Raw genomic sequence first — 18,478 nt, forward strand, 5'->3', positions numbered from 1 at the left:
TGGCTCAGTAATAATAAGCCTTGGAGTGCTTGCTTTGGGGGTCTTCTCAAGGTCAGAATCTCATCATTGTTGAGCAAGAACGGTAAAGATCAGTTACAGATACTGTCATCCTTACAAAGCTTAAGTGGCCCTTGGAGACTGCAAGTGCCTTTTCTCTTTGCCAACAATTTGCTTTTTCAACTTCTTGTTTGGCTTTTTCAACTGCCATTATTTCTTGTTCACAGAAGTGTCTGTAACGCTCAACATGGTTAGAAAGAACATGAATGCTGCCCTACCCGCTCTTTTTTGGATTTGCCAGAGACAAGCAATAAACCGATAGGTAATGGGAAATACTCCAGCATCTCAAGGGTACTTACATTCCTTAGACTCTAAGAGACTTAGGCTGACGTCCTAAAACCCTGAGCCTGCCCCTCAGTTCTGTGATGGAGAGTATCACCTTACCCCTCCTGCATTACATCTTCCCTGCAATCCTCTCCACAGATATGACTTACCTGCCTCTACAAACTTACAGGATCACAGGCTTACAACGCTGCAGAAATCCTGTTTCATATCATTAAAACCAAGTATTTTCTGCAACTCGCTCCAAAGAAACAGTATCAGTCTACAAGAATAGATACAGCTGATTCTGCCCCACCACTTTCCCCTTCTTTTGCAGCTGAATAAAGCATTGCAAATCACTGACAGTCAAGTTCACTCATTCGGGAAACACTGCGTGCTTGCTTCATGCTTACACTTCTCTGGATACCTGCTGGTCCCTAGCTGCAGAAACAGGGTAGGTAGACATGGCCATTCTATCATCTCTGATTGCATTAAACTGTTATATAAAATCAGAACAGAAAACAGAACACAAGACTTGATAGAGGAAGGAGAAGAAATCTGCATGTAACCATGAATTTGAAAACAGAAATAACTTGGGTTAGTTTTTTAAATGACTGTCTTCACTTCGAAAACGCATCTGTGTAATATCCACTGAAATTCAGACTACAGGAAGGACACTGACCAAGAGCATTGCCTCCAAGGGAAGCTCATCTCACCTAGAACCAGAACAGCACCATAAAACACATGCACTTGGAGCTCAGGAAATACCGCTTGAGCAAGCAGGAATCACAGGAAAGATACCTGAAATCAAGAGCCAAAATAGCATTCTCAAAATCTTCAGGTTATAAACACCTAGAATTTCTCCTTGTGGGGTTTATGCTTGTTTTTAAATACTAGCCCTGGGGTTGAATATTGCAGCTACAGTTCCTGCTCCATGTGCTAACAGCAATTATGAACATACTGAGAGAGAGATATATATTGTTGTGAATTACAGGAATGTACTTCCGGGAATCTATCATCATACCAGTCTTCTTCCTAGTTCCCAGAAAGAAAACAACAGTAAATTGACAGATGTTGTAACTATAAAAACACGCATCTTAAAGATATTTATTTGAAAAACAGTTAACGCACAAGGAAATACGCAATCCCCCTTACATGTTACATAATATCCATACTTGTGTTTTTTAAAGCACCCAAGCTATATGTACAGTGTTCTCAGTCTACTGACTGAGGTTACAGCCACAAATACTCACCCATGCTTAAAACCAAATCGAGCCTCCCAAAATAGATAATTCCGAGGTAAGAATAATGTATTTTGTCTACTTCGCAGAAGACATACTTCCACAGCAACCTATAGAAGTTAACATAACTGTTTCCTTGTAAAATGTCACTGCCCTGCTGGGACTTCTATCTATACAGAAACTTGTAGACAAGAACATCAAGCAATCTTAGAGCTGGAATTCTGAGCTCATATTTTGCTGTTATGAGGAAACTGTTTTAACGTTGCTTTACTGAACAAGAAGTGCAAAGAGAAGGCCTAAATATAAAACCAGCTTTCACGCTAAGTAAAATACCTAAGGGGTGAAGGAACAAGACAAGGATGAAAACTGAACAAAAACCTCTTTATTTTCCAATCTGCCACAAATGGGGAATTTAAATTAAAGAATACCATAACCTTTGTATCATTTACTTGAAAGACAGCTAGAAGTACAAAGATTACTTATGCTACTCTGGGTATTCCTGGAGACATGATTAACTTCAGGATCACATCTCTCTCCAACAACAGAAGAAAGGTCATTAAAATCCTCGGGATATTTCCTCCCGAGCTGCAGTAACATCATCAATATAGCTTATGCACATAAATGCATTTGGTGTTGACATAGAGCTTCCTAATGAAAACCAAACCAAATTATTTTGCAATTTGCAGGAGATGAAGACCATGGCTGCTAATATATTTATTCTTAAGGACATCAGCAATGTTTTGGACTTGACTCAAGATGCATAACAGAAGTCATTAGCTGTACAATACTCTGGCTTTCACCACAAGGAGGCAGGAACAGTACTGACACACCTTTCTCTGCTGTATGCATCAGCTGCCAGGCCTGTTTGGCTGAAGAGAACAATCACATTTGCTTTAGATGCACATTCTCATGACCCATAAGTCTAAATCTTTGCCATCTTAAGGATGAAGGAAAAAGGAGATGCACAGTTCAGAAGCAAGATCTCCCCAAAGCCTGCAACTTTACTCAGTGAGAAAACAAGCCTCCAAAATAGAAAATGCAAGAGACCCAGTCAGAGCTGACATTTATTCAACGCTAGTGCCTAAAGATTTAGGGATACTGAATAGCAACTCTCTTCTCACCTAGAGAGACAAAAATGCATATTATTGCTCCACAGGAGACAGTTACTGTCCACCTCAGTACTTTTTCAGGCCATATGGCAGACCTAGAACTGATTTGGCACCTGGAAACGGTGGGGAGTTCCAAACAGCTGAGCTGGTACGCTTGAAGTAGCGTGGTTTGCTTTTGTAAAAGATGTCCTCCAACTTGGGGCTTACGATCGTCCCAAAGAGTGCATCAACGTTGGGAGGGTTGTAGTACTGGCGGATTACTGCTTGGCTAAGCTGATTCCCTGGAGAAACAAAAGATTAGAGTTATCATTACTTTTTGCCATTGAAATTGCTTTGTAGACTGTTCATATACCATGCATCCCTGCTCCCTTTGTTTCTAATCACACAAATATTGCAACATAAGAAACACCTGTAACATTTGACATTTTAAAGCACTTGATTATGCCTAAAGCTTCAGCACGGGTCCCTTCGTGTGAGAGAACATACTGAATTCTGTCCAGGAAGAGACAAGGTTTCTTAGCTTTTCTTCCTATGGGTCCAGTCAGTTTCCACACCAACTTTTTAGTTTCCCTGTTGGTAGGTATTTCAGAAGCAGGACAACAACCAGCTTCTGTAGACTGCACAGCCAAGCACACTTCAAGGCCAGAACAGCAGTTCACAACTCTTCCACACTCACACGGGCAAAATGACACTAGCAGCAGTGTTGAGGTGGTTTAAAAGAGCGTCATTCCCCAGTGCTGCTCCATGAAGCTCCCAGTTGGAGGAAGAGGCTTAATCTTATAACCACCATCATCCATGGGAACAAAGCTACATCAGGGCTGGTCAGTGTCTTTCAGGACAGCTTTTAACCTGCTAACACATACCACTGGCCCAGGCAGGGATGGGTTTGCGAGGCTGGCTTTCATCATCAGTAGAGTCATCACTGTTCAGATCCATTCCATAGTTATTTGGATTTATCTTGGGGGGCTTTGGATCTTTATGGTACTGTGGAGTCATCTGGTATGAATTGCAGGCAGGTGAATTCTAGAAGATAAACATATTACCAGGTATTAGATTCAGTAGTATTGCTACACTTCCAAGTTGTAATGAGATGCCTGTAGCTTAGAGTATCTTGGTATTCCCCCTTGCTGTACTGCACAATTCTGAAACCTAAAAGTTGGCAGTTCTGAAGTTTTGACTTTGCACTGCCTTCTCTTGTTTAACTAGGCCACTTAATTGGCTAATAGGACATAAGTAAGCTGGCAATATACTCATCCTAACACAGATACAGCAGTTTCCTTCAAAACAAGGCATTTTAAGTAGAGCTGTCACATCCTCAAAGCTGGATCTAAGTGATGTCCTGCAAGTACTTCACAACTTAACACCCAGTTGCCTTAACACCCAGTTGCTTAATGCTATTACATGAAGTATCTTGTATAGTTTATTTTACGATGTTCATTTTCCACATTGCAATTTTGATGGGAACAGTAAGACTGAGAGAAATGCAAGTCATGAAAACAACTTAAGTTTCATGGAATTTGTTGTTTTAAGTCAGTTCTTAACGAGAGACAAGTATCTCAAAAGAGCTAAAAACAGCTCCCACAACACGCTTTTTTTCCATGGCTCCATATACATTACAGTTAGTTTACATTTGGTTGTTTTTGCATTTAAAGATTAAATTATATAGCTCTGCAAGGAAATAAAGATCCATGTATTTATTTGACTTTCATGCTCACGGTGCACATTCATCTCTAACACAGTCTCACTCCAGTGGTAGTGCAGCACAAATGCAATACTATTCCACGCACTTTGCTGCCATCCTGTGGCTGGTTCCAGTTTTGAACTTAAATACAACTATTTCAGTATGTTTGCTGCCTCCAAGGTTCAGTATGTTAAGCAAGTTTAGAGAAGACAAGGTAATTTTAAATAGCCACTGCCTTATTCTGACAGCTAGAAAAATCCTAATACTTGCTGCTTCCCTTCCTGCATTTTCAGTACCCCAAAGCCATTTAAATACTCAAGGCCATCAGGAAATGACCTCAGGTAACTAAGGAAAAAAGTTTACAGCATCCCTTCATTACTGAAAGGGAATAACAAAAAAGAGGGGGAGGTAATATTGCTCATAGTAACAGCATATGCCAGTGCTGGAGTCCAAGTTCTCTGATGTGATCCCTTAAAGAAATTTCCACCAGAGAGCAGTTACCTCTTTGTTTTCTAGGTGCTGTGTTTGAGCTACATCTGTGGCCTTTTGTTCCTCTGGGAGTTTCTTCTGTTCTTGCTCCTGCCTCTTCACCTCTGCTAGCAACTGCTCTTCCTTCTGGCAAGCCGATGTCAAAAGTGAATTTAAGTTTACCTTATCAACTAACCCATGGGGTTCATTCAAGGATCCACAATTTAGACATACAACAACAAAATCTAAAGATCCCATTCCAGAACAAGCCAAAAGAATCCAACCTTACGCATTCTTACTCCTTCCTACTGGATGCAAAGGAAACAGAGACTGCTAACTCAAATGGTTCTGGGTGGGATAAATCCCACCTAGTCTTAGACAAGTTGTAAGTAGGTTTACCAGCTTCATGAAGCTAACTGACAGGGTGAGAACCTTCCTGGGTTCATAGGGACCAGCACTAAGGAGCTCAGCTCCTTGCAGGTAGTAGGATATCTCCTGTCAGCAAACAAACCACGAACAAAGATGCTTGTTTAGTCAACCTGTCAGAATTACTGTTGCAGAAAATAAGCTCATGAACTCTGCAGTCTGTACTTCTGTTTTGTCTGAAAGTATAAAGTGTAAAATTGGGATGTTGCTTCTGAAAAAGTCTAGGATCAGTTATTTGATACCAAGCAGAGTATATCTGGGCAAAGAACACAAAGAGCCAAAAACTTTAGTATGTGTTAGCAGCAGAATAAGAAGAAAGGACAGCTATTCAGACAATGAGCACACCTTCCATCCATACTGAAATGGACAGAGAAGTGACTGGACCAAAAGCACTTCCAGTTAGCTCAAGATCAGAAGCAGAGTAGCTTACTCATCAGGGTTCCTAACTTCATAGCCCAACCACTCTAAACAGTCAGTGGCTACTGAAGTCAGAGCCACGTCTACTTACCTCTTTCTTTTCCACCTCTTTCTGGATCTGTTCTTTTGCAGCCAATGCTTCCTTCTGCAGGCGAGCTGCCTTCTCTTGCTGTTCACGTTGCCTAAGAACCAAGACAATGGATCATTACACTCAAAACTATAAATGGGTATCTTGCCATCCAAAGAGACTGCTGCAAACCCCAGCTATTCAGGGTGCTTCTACACTGAGCTAAGAACTACTTAACACAGTGAAGTAACCCACAATTGTCAGAAATGCCCAGTGCAAAATAGCTCATCAGTGATTAGGCCTTTCACTAGCACCATGCATTTCTGCTGCTTTTAAAAGGCTCAGCACAGAGTTTGGTACACAAATGGATATTATCTTACTTTTCTGCCTGAATCCTTTCCTGTTCCTTCTTCCTCGCCAGCTCTCTCTCTGCAGCCAGCTGTTTTTCTCTCTCCTGTTCTGCCTGCCTCTGCTCAGCAATTTTCCTGGCACGTTCCTGCTCCTCTTCTTTCTTCTTCTGCATTAGCTCTTTGTGCCGACGTTCCTCCTCCTCCTGGTAAGCAGAAGGCAGCCACTTACTCCTCGTTGTACAAGAACAGGCTCCAGAACAAAGAATCGGGATCACCTCATTTGACCCAAGTTTTTGGCATATATCACAACACAGCAATATAATACAAAGAGCTACAGCCCCAGTGCCTTCATGCATTTCAGCACTGTCCTTTCTCTACCACGATGTATCCTAAATGGCCCAATAGCAACCACACTCTAATAGACAAGGTTAACTGAGGAATTTAATACTTGCTAATTTATAAATGAAGGTCTTCAGTAAGAATCTGTCTAGAACTGCAGGAGAAATGCAGGTTACAAACACCACTAGCAGCTCACAGAACAGTGCTGGAAGAAGCACAGTGCTGTGGAGGGCTTTGAGGACAATCTCTTCACCCCAGTTTTCACTCAATTGGTTCACCTCAGCATTCCTGCTGCATTCCTTGCTCACAAAGACCACAGCAAACTGCAGCCATTTTAACTGCATGCAGTACAGTAAGATGGGCCCAGCACAAACCTGCTGCAGTGCTTTTTGTTTTCTGGCTTCTTCATCCTGCTTGCGCCGGGCCTCTGCTTCTTCCATTTTCTTGGCAGCTGCTCTCTTTTTGATCTTCTCTTCTGCCAGTCTTTCTTCCCGCACCTAAAGCACACAGCTAGATGAATACTTAAGCCTCAGACTGGACAATGTTTTGTGTACGTCAATTACTGTGGCAGTATGTCTTAAAAACACAAAGTTCCCACCCTCTAATGAAACAGACTTCCTTTTTTTGCCAGTAGGAGTCAATGAGATCTGTGCTCTATTTTAAAATGTAATATTTAGGGAAATAACCTTCTTAGACTTATAGAACAGTTTGGGTTGGAAAGGACTTTTAAAGATCATCTAGTTCCAGCCCCCCCACCCACCCCAGCTACAGGCAGAGACACCCCCCAATAGGCTGCTCAAAGCCCCCTGGCCTTGAATGCTTCCAGGGAGGGAGTATTCACAACTTCATCTTCTTCTGCACAGATGTAAAAAGATACAAATTCTATTCTGCAAGTAGAAATCTAATACTACAAATGCTGTAAGATTTTATTTTAATAAGCATGAAATAAAGCAGACGAAAATACTGAAAGCAGACAAAGGGCTGTTATAGTCATATAAACCATCTGAAGATCTCAGGTAAAAGAAAGGATGTGGAGGAAAGTCTGCTGATTTTCACATCTTTACCTACTAATCAGATCAGAGAACAACTTCAAATAGATAAAATGATTAGGCTGCCATTACCTATTCAAATTTGTTTTCCTATCCAACTAATAAAGCCCTATTAAACCACATTTAAATTCATAAAACTTTATTTTCTAGAGTTATCTGCCATTTGCTGTACCCAAGAAAAAGGGAGTAACTCAGTATCACTAAGGGCGACGTTTATGGAAACACCTTTATCAAATGACTATTCTTTGAATTTCAGCAGCCTTCATTCCTCCTCCTGGAAGGCACACTCACACAGCATCATCTGCTTCAATCAATTCATTACTCTCACCAGTAAGCTCTATGTAGGATGCTCCTTACCTTCTCTGTCTTCTCCTCAAACAGAGCTAGCTTCTGCTCAATGCGCCGCTTCCTTTCTTCCTCCAATTGCTCTGCCCGTTCCCGAGCTTGCAACACTTTACGCAGGCGTTCTTCACGCCTCCTGCAGAGCACAGCCCAATGTTGTCAGTGTAGCCCAGCTAGATGAGTTCCTACCATAGACCTCAAAAAGACTCAAACAGAAAGCAGGCACGCATCTAGAGCTGTGTTATAGTGAGTGAATTAAACAAGCTGTTTAATAACTGGCAATATTTTTAAGCTACACAGAGAACTTGAAGCAAAAAGCAGAAGCAGTCAGCTAGAAAAGTTAATTTCTTAGTAGCACTTCAGATAGATACTATGAGATCCAATACTGTTTTTACAGTGAAAACAAACCAACAATTTTTGCTGCATATATAGAAACTGCAAGATAAATGGCCTTGACACATGGCACAACAGGCCCAGAGAGAGCAGCCCAGAAGAGACAAAACGCTTATACTCACAACTTTGCTTCTTCTAGTCGCCGTTTCTTTTCTTCCTCCACTTTTTGTTTTCTCAACTGCTCAGCCTCTTCCTTTTTTCGTAGAGCCTGCAGTTTTTGTCTCTCCTTTTCCTAAGACGAATCAAAATGTGACTATACAATATGACTATACCATCTTTCCACCTTAGCCTACCCAGATTATTAAAGTAAGGACCCAGAGATAACACCACAGAAATGCAGCTGTAATCACAACCATGGGATGGTAATAAGCCTTAAGCAGACCTCAGGTAGGCTGTGGTCACGGATGTCTTGGAACAGATGCAATGGACACAAAGCAATAGTGTTAATCCTTGAGAGCATGAGAAGAAGCTGAGAAGTTAAAACAGAAGCATCGGCTCTTAATGTCCAGACAGCTTTCACAGAGTTTGCAGACAGACAACACTGTGATTTATCTGGTAAAGTGAACCAAAAAAGCAGTGTTAATGCTTGGCAATAAAATTAACTTCCTGCAGCGAGTGATGGGGACAGATGGTACTCTAAGAAACACACTGCTTACTTCAGCTCAGAGCTCCTACTGACTTCTTTGCTTTCCACAAAGCTTTATCTCTTGTTAAACCACCACCATTTAAACAGAGTGCTTGCAGCTTATTTGCAACCATGTTTGCAGCACAGTTGGCCCATGCATCACCTACTCAGAAATACAGGGCATTTTCTCATTTCACCAAACAATCCAGCTAACCCAACCTGAAGTATACTGTCAATTGCAAGAGCCAGAGCCAACTACCAGTACAGTCATAGCAAAAACATTACGATAAACACCAGATTGTATACTGCAAATACCTAATTATGACATCTCTAGCCTCAGCTCAAGTACCATACTGAAAAGTGGGGTGAAATAGTCAATCACTTGACTACTTTACGTTGAGCTTCATGCTGAGACTAGTAGTTATTTGGATCCAACTGATGAATTGAAAATTGACAGTTATATCTCACTTACTGTTCATGTTTTACTTATTTATGCTCAGCTCCTGTATGGAAAAAGTCTTAAGGGGGAAGTTGCCTGCACTGGAACAAAAGCTGAAGTAAAACTTCCAGTGAAATTACAGCAACAAGGGACCCACTAGGAAGACTCTTCTGATCACATCAGCTCCTTCACCAAGACAAGCACTAATATCAGTAGGAACACCAGTGAGATAAAAGGTTGAATATTTTACTACTTCTCAACAATAGGCTTCTGTATAAGACTCCCTAAGCATCACAACCATGACAGCTTTAAGCAACACACAGAAGTTTAGATGTTAGGTAGCCAAGATAGAAGATAGGCATAAGAAAAATCATTTTCTGCATTATGCCCTCCTCTCCCTCTCCAGCTTTTCTGAAAGTAAAAACAAGCCCTAGAACTACCTTATTTTGGAGGCAAGTTATTGAGTATAAGCAGTAGGAGCAATCTCTGCTTTCCACGCTAGTTTCTAACTCATCTCTAAGTGTATCAGTGAAGCTACACTCCTGCCCTTGCTGATGCTGCTAGAGTGCCCAAACAGTTCTACATAAATAGAACACAGAAAACCAACTTCATCTGAAAATTGAGAATCAGAACTTCTCAAGTCCACTCAAAATCCTTCTCTGTTAGGCACGCAGGAGCTTTTCCTATTGATGCTATAAGTATCACAGTGCTAATACACAGTTACAGTTAACAGCATCCACCTGCAAAGAGGAAAGGCATACAATCCATCTCCGCTAATATCTGGCTGCTGCAATTACAATCCCTTGATATTTGTACTCTATCTTCTGCAGATACCAGCATATTTGTTTCACTGACACAGCAGTCTCCAATTCAGAATAGGCCCATGTTTCTCCCTGCAAGGAGCTCCAAAGATCTGATAAACCTCAGAATATCAGCAGCTTAGATTTAAGAGGGACTTGCTAAGATCTCACTCCTAGAAATGTAACTTAGGATCTACAGACTTCAATACTGAAACTGCAGTATTCAAAATCCTCTTGGAAATAACTGGGAAATGAAAATCACTGTTAGTTTATTGACCTGTTAGTCAATAAAACCACAGAGAAATGCTACAGAAATAAAGATTAGAGGTTGAGTTAGAAATCTCCAGGAAGCTGACTAGCCACAAGTTTACTTAGTTTATATAAACAGGAAGCTTGAAACTGTTCCTTAGTTTAACATGGGTAGGAAACTTTGTCTTGCATCTGTGCTTTAACCTAGACACTCCAGATCATCTTCTAGTAGCTTATGACAGTCATATCTTACCTTGGGATCATGTTGGATGGGAGTGTTGTACTTGATAAAAGACTTTATTACTCCATTTCTCCCCACAGAGCATGGGGTCATTAGGAGCTGATTCTTCTGCACAGTGTGCAAAAATGTTTTGAAAGGACGTACAACCTAAGAAAATAAGGAAAACTATTATACACAGCAGTCACAGTAGGAAACAGTTCCTGCCAAAGTACATCAGGACTATAAGGACCTTACTTTGCTAGCTGGACAGGGAGGAGATGGAGTCTTTTTCCTATGAGGAGAAAGCCCTCCATCTTCTGCTTGCTGGGTGTCATAGCGTTGATCCACAGCTCTTTTGTAACTTGTCTTTCTCCTGTGAGAACAAGTGCAACTTATCACACACTGCAAACACCTGTTTGTCTCAAATTCAATGCTTTTTTGAAGTCATAAAACTATCCCAGTTTAAAAGGTGGCGAATATTCAAATAGTTATACCGTATAAATTCCTAACATGATAAAAGATAAAAAAATTAATCATCTTTTTGTAGAAACAAAAAACTTATTTCAAAAGTTTCATAGTCACAAGTCATTGAAGCCATTCATAATGCAACGGTGCAATAAGACAACAGAGCAGCACGGTCCCAGGCCACAGTGAGGGAGAATCCACTCACGTGTCACAGCAGTGGGTACAGAAATAAGAGAAAGAAATCACTTACCTTCAGAAGGCTTGTAAGGCCCTCAGGTAAGCAGGGATCTCCAGATGAGACCCTCTTGCTTGTCAACCTTTAAATGAGGTCTGGGAAGAGGTGGATCCTGGCTCCACCTCTTCCAGTCACTCAGGTATTCTGCAATACACCTGTGCTCCCCTAGGTTGGCCCTGCCTTCCCACCAGGTGCTCAATCACTGCTTCAGGCCATGACTTAGTATTTCCATTACACCATTTAACAGTGTTTCTGTGTTGAACTTATTTTGAACAAGAGACTGAATTACAGATCACCACAGGCACCTTCCAATCTAAATGATCCTATGAATATACCTGGCACTTTGGGGTGGTTCCTGGGTCTTCTCACCCTTATTTAAGTCACATTCTGAAAGAAAAAAAGCATTACACAGTCAGTTCTGGCCAAAAACTCCCTTACAAGACAGCTTTGAAAGCAGACAACAGATTTAACTACTTTCAGAAATACACAATGTCATAGAAACCTAGAAATACAAAATAAAGGTTCTCCCTCCACCTGAGAGCACATAACCTTATATCACATCACAGACCACTACCATCCACCTCCCAGGATGGAAAATCCACAAGTCCAGCATAGAGTTTCCTAACTGTTAATCTCTTGAAACAAGTCCTTGTCTTCCAAATTGGGCTTTCAAATTGACTAGCCAGTCTTTCAAGCTTCCCAGTCTCCCAAAGACATAACTATTTAAAATTCTGACACAGAAAGCCTCTGGAAGTTACCTTTGTTGCTCGTCTCCTGTTGTTCATTTTTGTTCACAGCCTGAGAACGAAGTGACATCCGCAGGCCTTGGAAATCCTGTAGGAAAAACAAATGGCTTTCAGTGCAATTCTTGATATGGAACAACCAACTATTCATAAAAATCACAGAATCATTAAGGTTGGTGAAGAACCCTAAGATCACCTATCTAGTCCAAACATCCACCTACCACCACTGTTGCCCACTAACAGATGTCCCTTAGTACCACACTTACACATTTCTTGAACACCTTCAGAGACAGTGACATAACCACCTTTCAGGGCAGCCTGTCCCAGTGCCTCACCACTGTTTTTCCCCACCAAGTTTTTCCTGATATCCAACCTGAACTTCCCCTCGGGCAACCTGAGGCCATTCCCTCTCATCCTATTGCTTGTTACCCAGGAGAAGAAGCCAAGACCACTCAGCACAACCTTGTGTCAAGTTGTTATGGAAGGCAGTAAGGTCTCCCCTGAACCTCCTCCAGACTAAACAATCCCAGTTGCCTCAACTGCTCTTCATAAGACTCATGCTCTAGTCCCCTCACCAGCTTTGCTGCCCTTCCCTTGACCCTGAAATTAGGTCATTCTGGCACAGACCCTGCCAGTAAAATAACTAGGGAGTAAAATACTACTATAAAGTATTGGTACCAGCATCCAGAGTGAAGTCCTAACCATCAGCTATGAAAAAATTGCTTGGAACACCACCTTGGAAAATTTCTTATGTTATGAGTAGAAGCACTGTAGATGTTAATGCACAGCATGAATATCAGCAATGGAGTATTGACTGCTTAAACTGAACAAACTCAGCCCATTAAGGACAAAAGCATTCCCAGTTTGAAATCTGTTTATGCTTGCTGGAGTTCTGGCAAAGAATCAGACAGTGCTCATTCTACTTAGCAATGCTGAAAGATTAAGAAAGCAAAAACAAACAGCTCATTTCCTTGATTTATGTATCTCCATTATGAATGTGATACACACTGCTGTTTGCTTCCCTTGGTGTTACAGATTTACTTCTGTGGTGATAATGGTAGAATATGTCTCTGAGAACAGGTAATGGCCTTTGAAATCTGCACTCCAGCTAGAAATACAAACATGAATTCCACCCCCAGAAAGTGGTCCTTCCCCAGTGGAGTCAGCCCTTAAATGAGGTCTACAAGAGGTGCAGCCAGCCTGCACCCCTTCTGGTCACACAGCTGAACTGCCTTCACCCATGCTTCCAGGGCTGACCGGGTCTGTTCCCTAGGTGCTCATTCAGTGCTTCAGGCCGGGACTCAATAGGTACCATACAAAGGGGTTACAAAATCCCACTCTTATCAGCGGTAGTATAAAATAAAACATGAGGATTAAGGATAGATCAACTACACTATATAACTAGATTATATTTGTAAGTTCATCAGGGTCGAGAAGCAAAAGATACAGATACTCTATTCACAGTTCTGCAAAGCAGTCAGTTCATTTTTTTCCCCATTCGTATTTCTACTTTAACCTTTTCCAGAACTGCAATTCAGTCAGGCTAAAATCCACAGGCACTACAAGAACTTACTTGAACTTTTACAGACCTACTGAAAAGTAGATGCACAAAAGCATCTGTAAGCCTATCCTTGTTTACAGAAGCTTCAGTGCAACAGAGTTCCACTACATTAATTCAGCCTTTGCCTATTGAAAACAATTCTCAACAAAACGCTGGCATAATCCTGGGATTTCTTCCTCTTAAGGACAGTGAGAGCCATGGAGGGATATGTTTTGACCTGAATGATATTTACAAATTTCTGTGGCTGTCTTAAGACAAACTGACAACCTTTCAGTAATCTGTAGGACTAGCGAAAAGGTCAAGAGCTTTAAAAATACAGAAATAGCAAACTGAAACAAAAACTGAATTCGGTGCTCAGAATCATAGAATAGTTTGGGTTGAAAAGGATCTTTAAGATCATCCAGTTCCAGCCCCCTGCTATAGGCAGAGGCACCTCTCTCTAGACCAGGTTGCTCACAGCCCCATCCAGCCTGGCCTTGAATGCCTTCAGGGAGGGGGCACCCACAACCTGTCCAGGCAACCCGTTCCAGTGTCTCACCACCCTCACAGTAAATAATTTCTTCCTAATATCTAGTTTAAAATCTACCCTTTTCCAGTTTAAAGCCATTTTCCCCTCATCCTGTAGCTACATGTCCTTCAAAATAGTCCCTCTCAAGCTTTTCTGTAGGTCTCCTTCAGGTTCTGGAAGACCACTAAAAGGTCTCCCCAGAGCCTTCTGTTCTCCAGGCTGAAAAGCCCCAGCTCTCCAGCCTGTCCCTGTAAGAGAAGTGCTTTTGCCCTCTGATATCCCCATGGCCCTCCTCTGGACCTGCTTCAACAACGTAAATGATGCCTGAATGTAATCAATCATTCACATTACTAAAACACATACAATTAAATATACTTATGTAAGATGACAGATAATGCTGTTTTCCAAACTAGACTTGGCTGGGAAGCATCCAAGCTCGTAACATCATACAGAAAGAAGCCTCAAGTCATGCGTACTTATTTTCTGAGGAAAACCTTCATTGTTTTTAATTCTGATGATTCTGGAACACTCTGATCGAAACAGAATCAGACTATTCTCTTTTCTGTCCATCAGAACTAGGTAAGCTATGTATAGGACCGTGCACTGGCTGAGATGAATGCCCTACGCCTTCTTTATTCAAGTGGTCTGAATCTGTACGTTGTCAGAACTCCCTGATTTCCCAGCAACATATGAGACACACATGCAAAGTATTTTGGGCACGAGTCCACACAAACAGAAATGCTTTTAACTCCTTGTCAAAACTTACCGGCTTTGGAGGGGTACAAGGTGCGGGAGGAGGTCTAGAAAAAGAATTAGAAAGGTAGCCACATTTAATAACATTGAGGAAACTATGAAATGACTTGTTATCCACAAGCATTTTATATCAAGAATTCAGCTGGAGGGAAAACAAACAAACAAACAAGCACGATATTAAGAGTAAAACATATCTTGGAAGTAGCCTTACCCAGCGTTGACAACTGTTTCTTCATCTTCTGGCACCTCTTCAGAACCCGAGCCTGGAGGAAAAGAAAAAAGGGTGCCAAAACTATAATGTGAGGTACAAGCCAAGACTCTTTGCAAGATTCTCTCAAGACTTGTCTGCCTCCTGGGTTACCTCCTGCAATTCAAAAACATGCCGCTACAAGCAAGGGCAGCTTCACGTACCCAAGTAGCACTAGAAAAATAAACAGTCCACAATTTTTATATTAAAAAAACATTTGTTTTCAATTGCAGATGAGTTAAAAGTGATATTCAATGTGCTTACATTAAGAGTGTCTAGGCTTAGGCCCAGATTCATCTTGCAGGGCCATTTTCAGATACTAGCAGTAGTTGAAACCAGCATTATTTACAGTCGCAGTGCTGCTCCCTGCTAAGCATTCCAGTTAGCTCAGAGGTAGTTAGCTTTCAAGTACCAACACAGGCTGGAAACTGCAGTTAATAATTAATAAGATGGATATGCCGCCTCAGACTGAGGGGGGTAAATGCAGACAGACACTGCACAAGTATGAAGTCTGCTCCTAAATTTCCACCCCTGATGCTATCAGAAAGGAAAACACAAATACGCACTGTATACACAAGACCCAATCCATTGGAGACACAGCAGACACCATGCAGTCAATTAATACCTATGCAGCGTAGTCAGACATTAAACTCTGCTCAAGTGGAGCTGCCTAAAGCACCTCAGCTTCTCTCTTTACACCTGGAAATTTTTACTGGGCAAGAGCTCTGTCCAATCAAACAGAGCAGAGGAAAGAAATGAAGGTTCCCAGGTAATCCAGATTGAGACAACGCAGACCAATCATTTAAACTGGGGAGAAAAAGCTGTTTCAATGTCCCTTCAAAGTTACCAGGGTCAGCCCCGGACTGAAGAATGATCCTGGGATGGAGCGAAGTATTCTGACAGATTTAAGGGAAGTGATCTTGTTTTGTAGACAGAGCTGGCCCTGGTAGTTTACTTTGTTTTTGCAAGGACTTGTTTAGCAAGCAGGTGTTCATCCTTTACAGAAACCCACCTGTATTGCAAACTAAGCTTAGATTGTTTTAATACACTGACAAAGATCAGCCTCGGAATTTCCTTCTCAAAAGAGGGGCTTCAGAAGATGTAATCAGATTGTTTCTAAAAATCAGTTAATTCACAATAGCTACTTTGCTTTCTTAAAAACAAGACAGAGCCCATAGTCCACCCAAAGGGCTACAAGCAACAAACAAACCCCATTTGCCACTTTAACTTTGCCAGCTATCACCACAGAAACTCAGATGTTAAAGAATGTTCTCTCACGTGAATTAAAGGATGAATTTGTAGGCTCTAACCTATTAGTTAACAGTTACCTGGGTTCCTCTGTTCACAGAGCTATCCAGAAAGTCAGTTGGAACACTGACGCTTAATTGAAGCTTGTCTAAGCTAGAAAGATCTAAGAACTATCTGAGCTGCTGCTCCTAAACTAAAGAACTAGCTCCACTAACATCATCTTTCTTCAGAAGCTGCATATGATTGCACAAGATACCGCAAGGAGCTAGCAATAAGAACAGCCACTGACCGATCACCTCTCTTGCATTATTTCAAGTAGCCAGCCACCTCTTGTTCAGCTGAGGGTTGAGCTCACACAGTGCTTTTGATGCTCTGTTCTCTAGGTTGGCTCGCCTATCTCTATTAACTTTTCCAGGCACAGAACCCAATCACGCAGGGTGGTTGGCCACCGTGTAGATTCCCACCCACTGCAAACACCAGACCCATGGTCTCACGCAAGTAATACATTTGACAAGAGGAGCAAAACCAGTGCAAAGCACATAACCGGTGATGTTCAAACTCACCGTTCACAGAGCTGGAAGACACAGATAACTTTTGGGGTGCCTTACGCTTGATCACTGTCCTGGCAATCGATTTCCGAATAGTACTTTCCCTCTTCCGGGCTAGTGAGTACTTCTCTGCCAATGAGGTTCTACGAATCGTGGAAGGTTTGCCCATCAAACTTCTGCGCACAGAGCGACGGCTTAGCCTAGAGCCTGTAGGAGTTTCTGGGCTATCTGTTGTACGCTGAGGTTCTTTATCATCCCTCCCATTATGCTTTTGTGCCTGAGCAGAGTCATCTACCTCTTCCAGCCCAGACTCTTCACTTAGGACAACTGTAGTATCAGCTGCATTTGCTGTCTTCTTAGATGCGCTCTTGTTCTTTCCTGAGCCTTTTGCCTCTGGGGTGTGAGGGACTGTGAGCTCAGATGCAGCAGGCAAAGGCTGTGATTCTGCAGCACTGCTCTCCTTGGGAGACTTGTCATCTGAGCTCGGTGGAAGGCCTGTGGGGTGGTTCTCCGCTGGTTCAGATGCACGCTTCTGGAACTGAAACTCAGCACTAATGCGATCACAGACACTGATTTCTACTACAGGAACAGCCCTTTCTCCAAGATGTTCAGGAAGGACCTCTGCGCAGTTAGCAGATGCTGCAACCTGGGATCTTGTCATCCGCCGGGAAACAGTTTGGCTTGAGGGTTCTTCAGCCTCAGAGCTGAGTGGTCCTGCATCTTCTTTATTTTGGAGTCGTTGAGAATATCGCTTGGAGGACACTGCCTTGAGGTTGTTGGTCCTCCTTCTAGATAATCTAACAACAGAGACGGTAAGTTAGCATAGAGTTGGACTCAGCAACAGCCCAGAACCGTAGAAACAGCTCTCTAGCAGATCAGCAAGCACTACTTATAAACTATAAAGCAAACAGGAGATACAAAACGGCCGCGGGTACCAATGAACAGCTAGCAGGCAGGGTTCACTTTACCTGGCCGCCTCCGTGTCATGGCGCGCTCAAGCCGCTAGGCTACGAACACCCCGAGATAGCGCACAGCCAGGCCTTTAACAGCAGCGCGGCGGGGGCTGCCGCAGCGGGACCCGCACTCTGCACGCCCTCAGAACGGCCCGTAGAGCGAAGGCCCCGCAACAAAAGGCCCCGGGACAAGGCCCCTCGCCTCACAGCTGTGCCCGCGGCCTACCTCCTCCTGCCCAGCTCCAGGCTCTCTCCCCGCAGCGCGGACGACCGCTTCCTCCTCTTCCTGTTCTTCTGCGACGGCGTTTTGGGCATCAGCTCCGGCTGATCGTTGTACTGGCTGCGGGAGAGGGCAGAGCTCAGCGCGGAGCCGTCGGCTCGGCTGGGCGCGGAGCGGAGGGGAGCGCGGCGGGGGAGCGGTTACCTGCCGAACATCCTGGCCGCCTCCTCGCGGATCTCTTCCAACCACACCAGGTCGGTGTCGTCCACCTGCCGCAGAAGCTCCGCCAGCCGCTGGTTGCACACCGCGGGCAGCCGCGCCAGGCCCGCTGCCATCGCCATCGCTCCGGCTTCCCTCAGCCCCAACCGGCCCCGCTCCCCTCGCCGCCGCCGCCGCGCGCGCAACAGCTCTACCCGCCTGGAATTCAAACCTACTGCTCGCCTCCCACTCCGACACCGTGCCCG

At 43.1% G+C, this 18,478-nt stretch overlaps 1 protein-coding gene across 2 annotated transcripts; it reads right to left on the reverse strand.

Annotated features, from left to right (window-relative positions):
• Window positions 1-1,926: 1,926 nt before the first annotated feature.
• Window positions 1,927-18,412, reverse strand: INCENP (inner centromere protein). Of its 2 annotated transcripts, XM_072337579.1 has the most exons (17): window positions 18,219-18,412; window positions 18,021-18,134; window positions 16,857-17,638; window positions 15,010-15,061; window positions 14,812-14,845; window positions 11,992-12,067; window positions 11,569-11,620; window positions 10,789-10,906; window positions 10,567-10,701; window positions 8,323-8,432; window positions 7,823-7,943; window positions 6,791-6,913; window positions 6,108-6,280; window positions 5,752-5,842; window positions 4,851-4,964; window positions 3,532-3,691; window positions 1,927-2,949 (listed from the first exon to the last, which is right to left on the reverse strand). In XM_072337579.1, exons 1-17 carry the CDS (start codon window positions 18,353-18,355, stop codon window positions 2,735-2,737), a joined length of 2,607 nt encoding a protein of 868 aa, XP_072193680.1. In that variant the 5' UTR covers window positions 18,356-18,412; the 3' UTR covers window positions 1,927-2,734. The 2 variants fall into 2 exon arrangements, with proteins under 2 accessions (XP_072193680.1, XP_072193681.1); XM_072337580.1 differs by lacking the exon at window positions 4,851-4,964.
• Between the last annotated feature and the right edge of the window lie 66 nt (window positions 18,413-18,478).

The sequence above is a fragment of the Excalfactoria chinensis genome, chromosome 5, assembly GCF_039878825.1.
Source record: "Excalfactoria chinensis isolate bCotChi1 chromosome 5, bCotChi1.hap2, whole genome shotgun sequence".
Taxonomy (NCBI): domain Eukaryota; kingdom Metazoa; phylum Chordata; class Aves; order Galliformes; family Phasianidae; genus Excalfactoria; species Excalfactoria chinensis.

Bases quoted from the DNA above. Each gene is read 5' to 3' on its own strand.
- INCENP (XM_072337579.1), bottom strand. From the start codon at position 18,355: ATGGCGATGGCAGCGGGCCTGGCGCGGCTGCCCGCGGTGTGCAACCAG. The intron at 8,433-10,566 runs GTAAGATATGAC...GATTCGTCTTAG, and splicing joins CCATCCAACATGATCCCAAG to GAAAAGGAGAGACAAAAACT. The intron at 2,950-3,531 runs GTATGTGTTAGC...TTGTTTCTCCAG, and splicing joins CATCCCTGCCTGGGCCAGTG to GGAATCAGCTTAGCCAAGCA.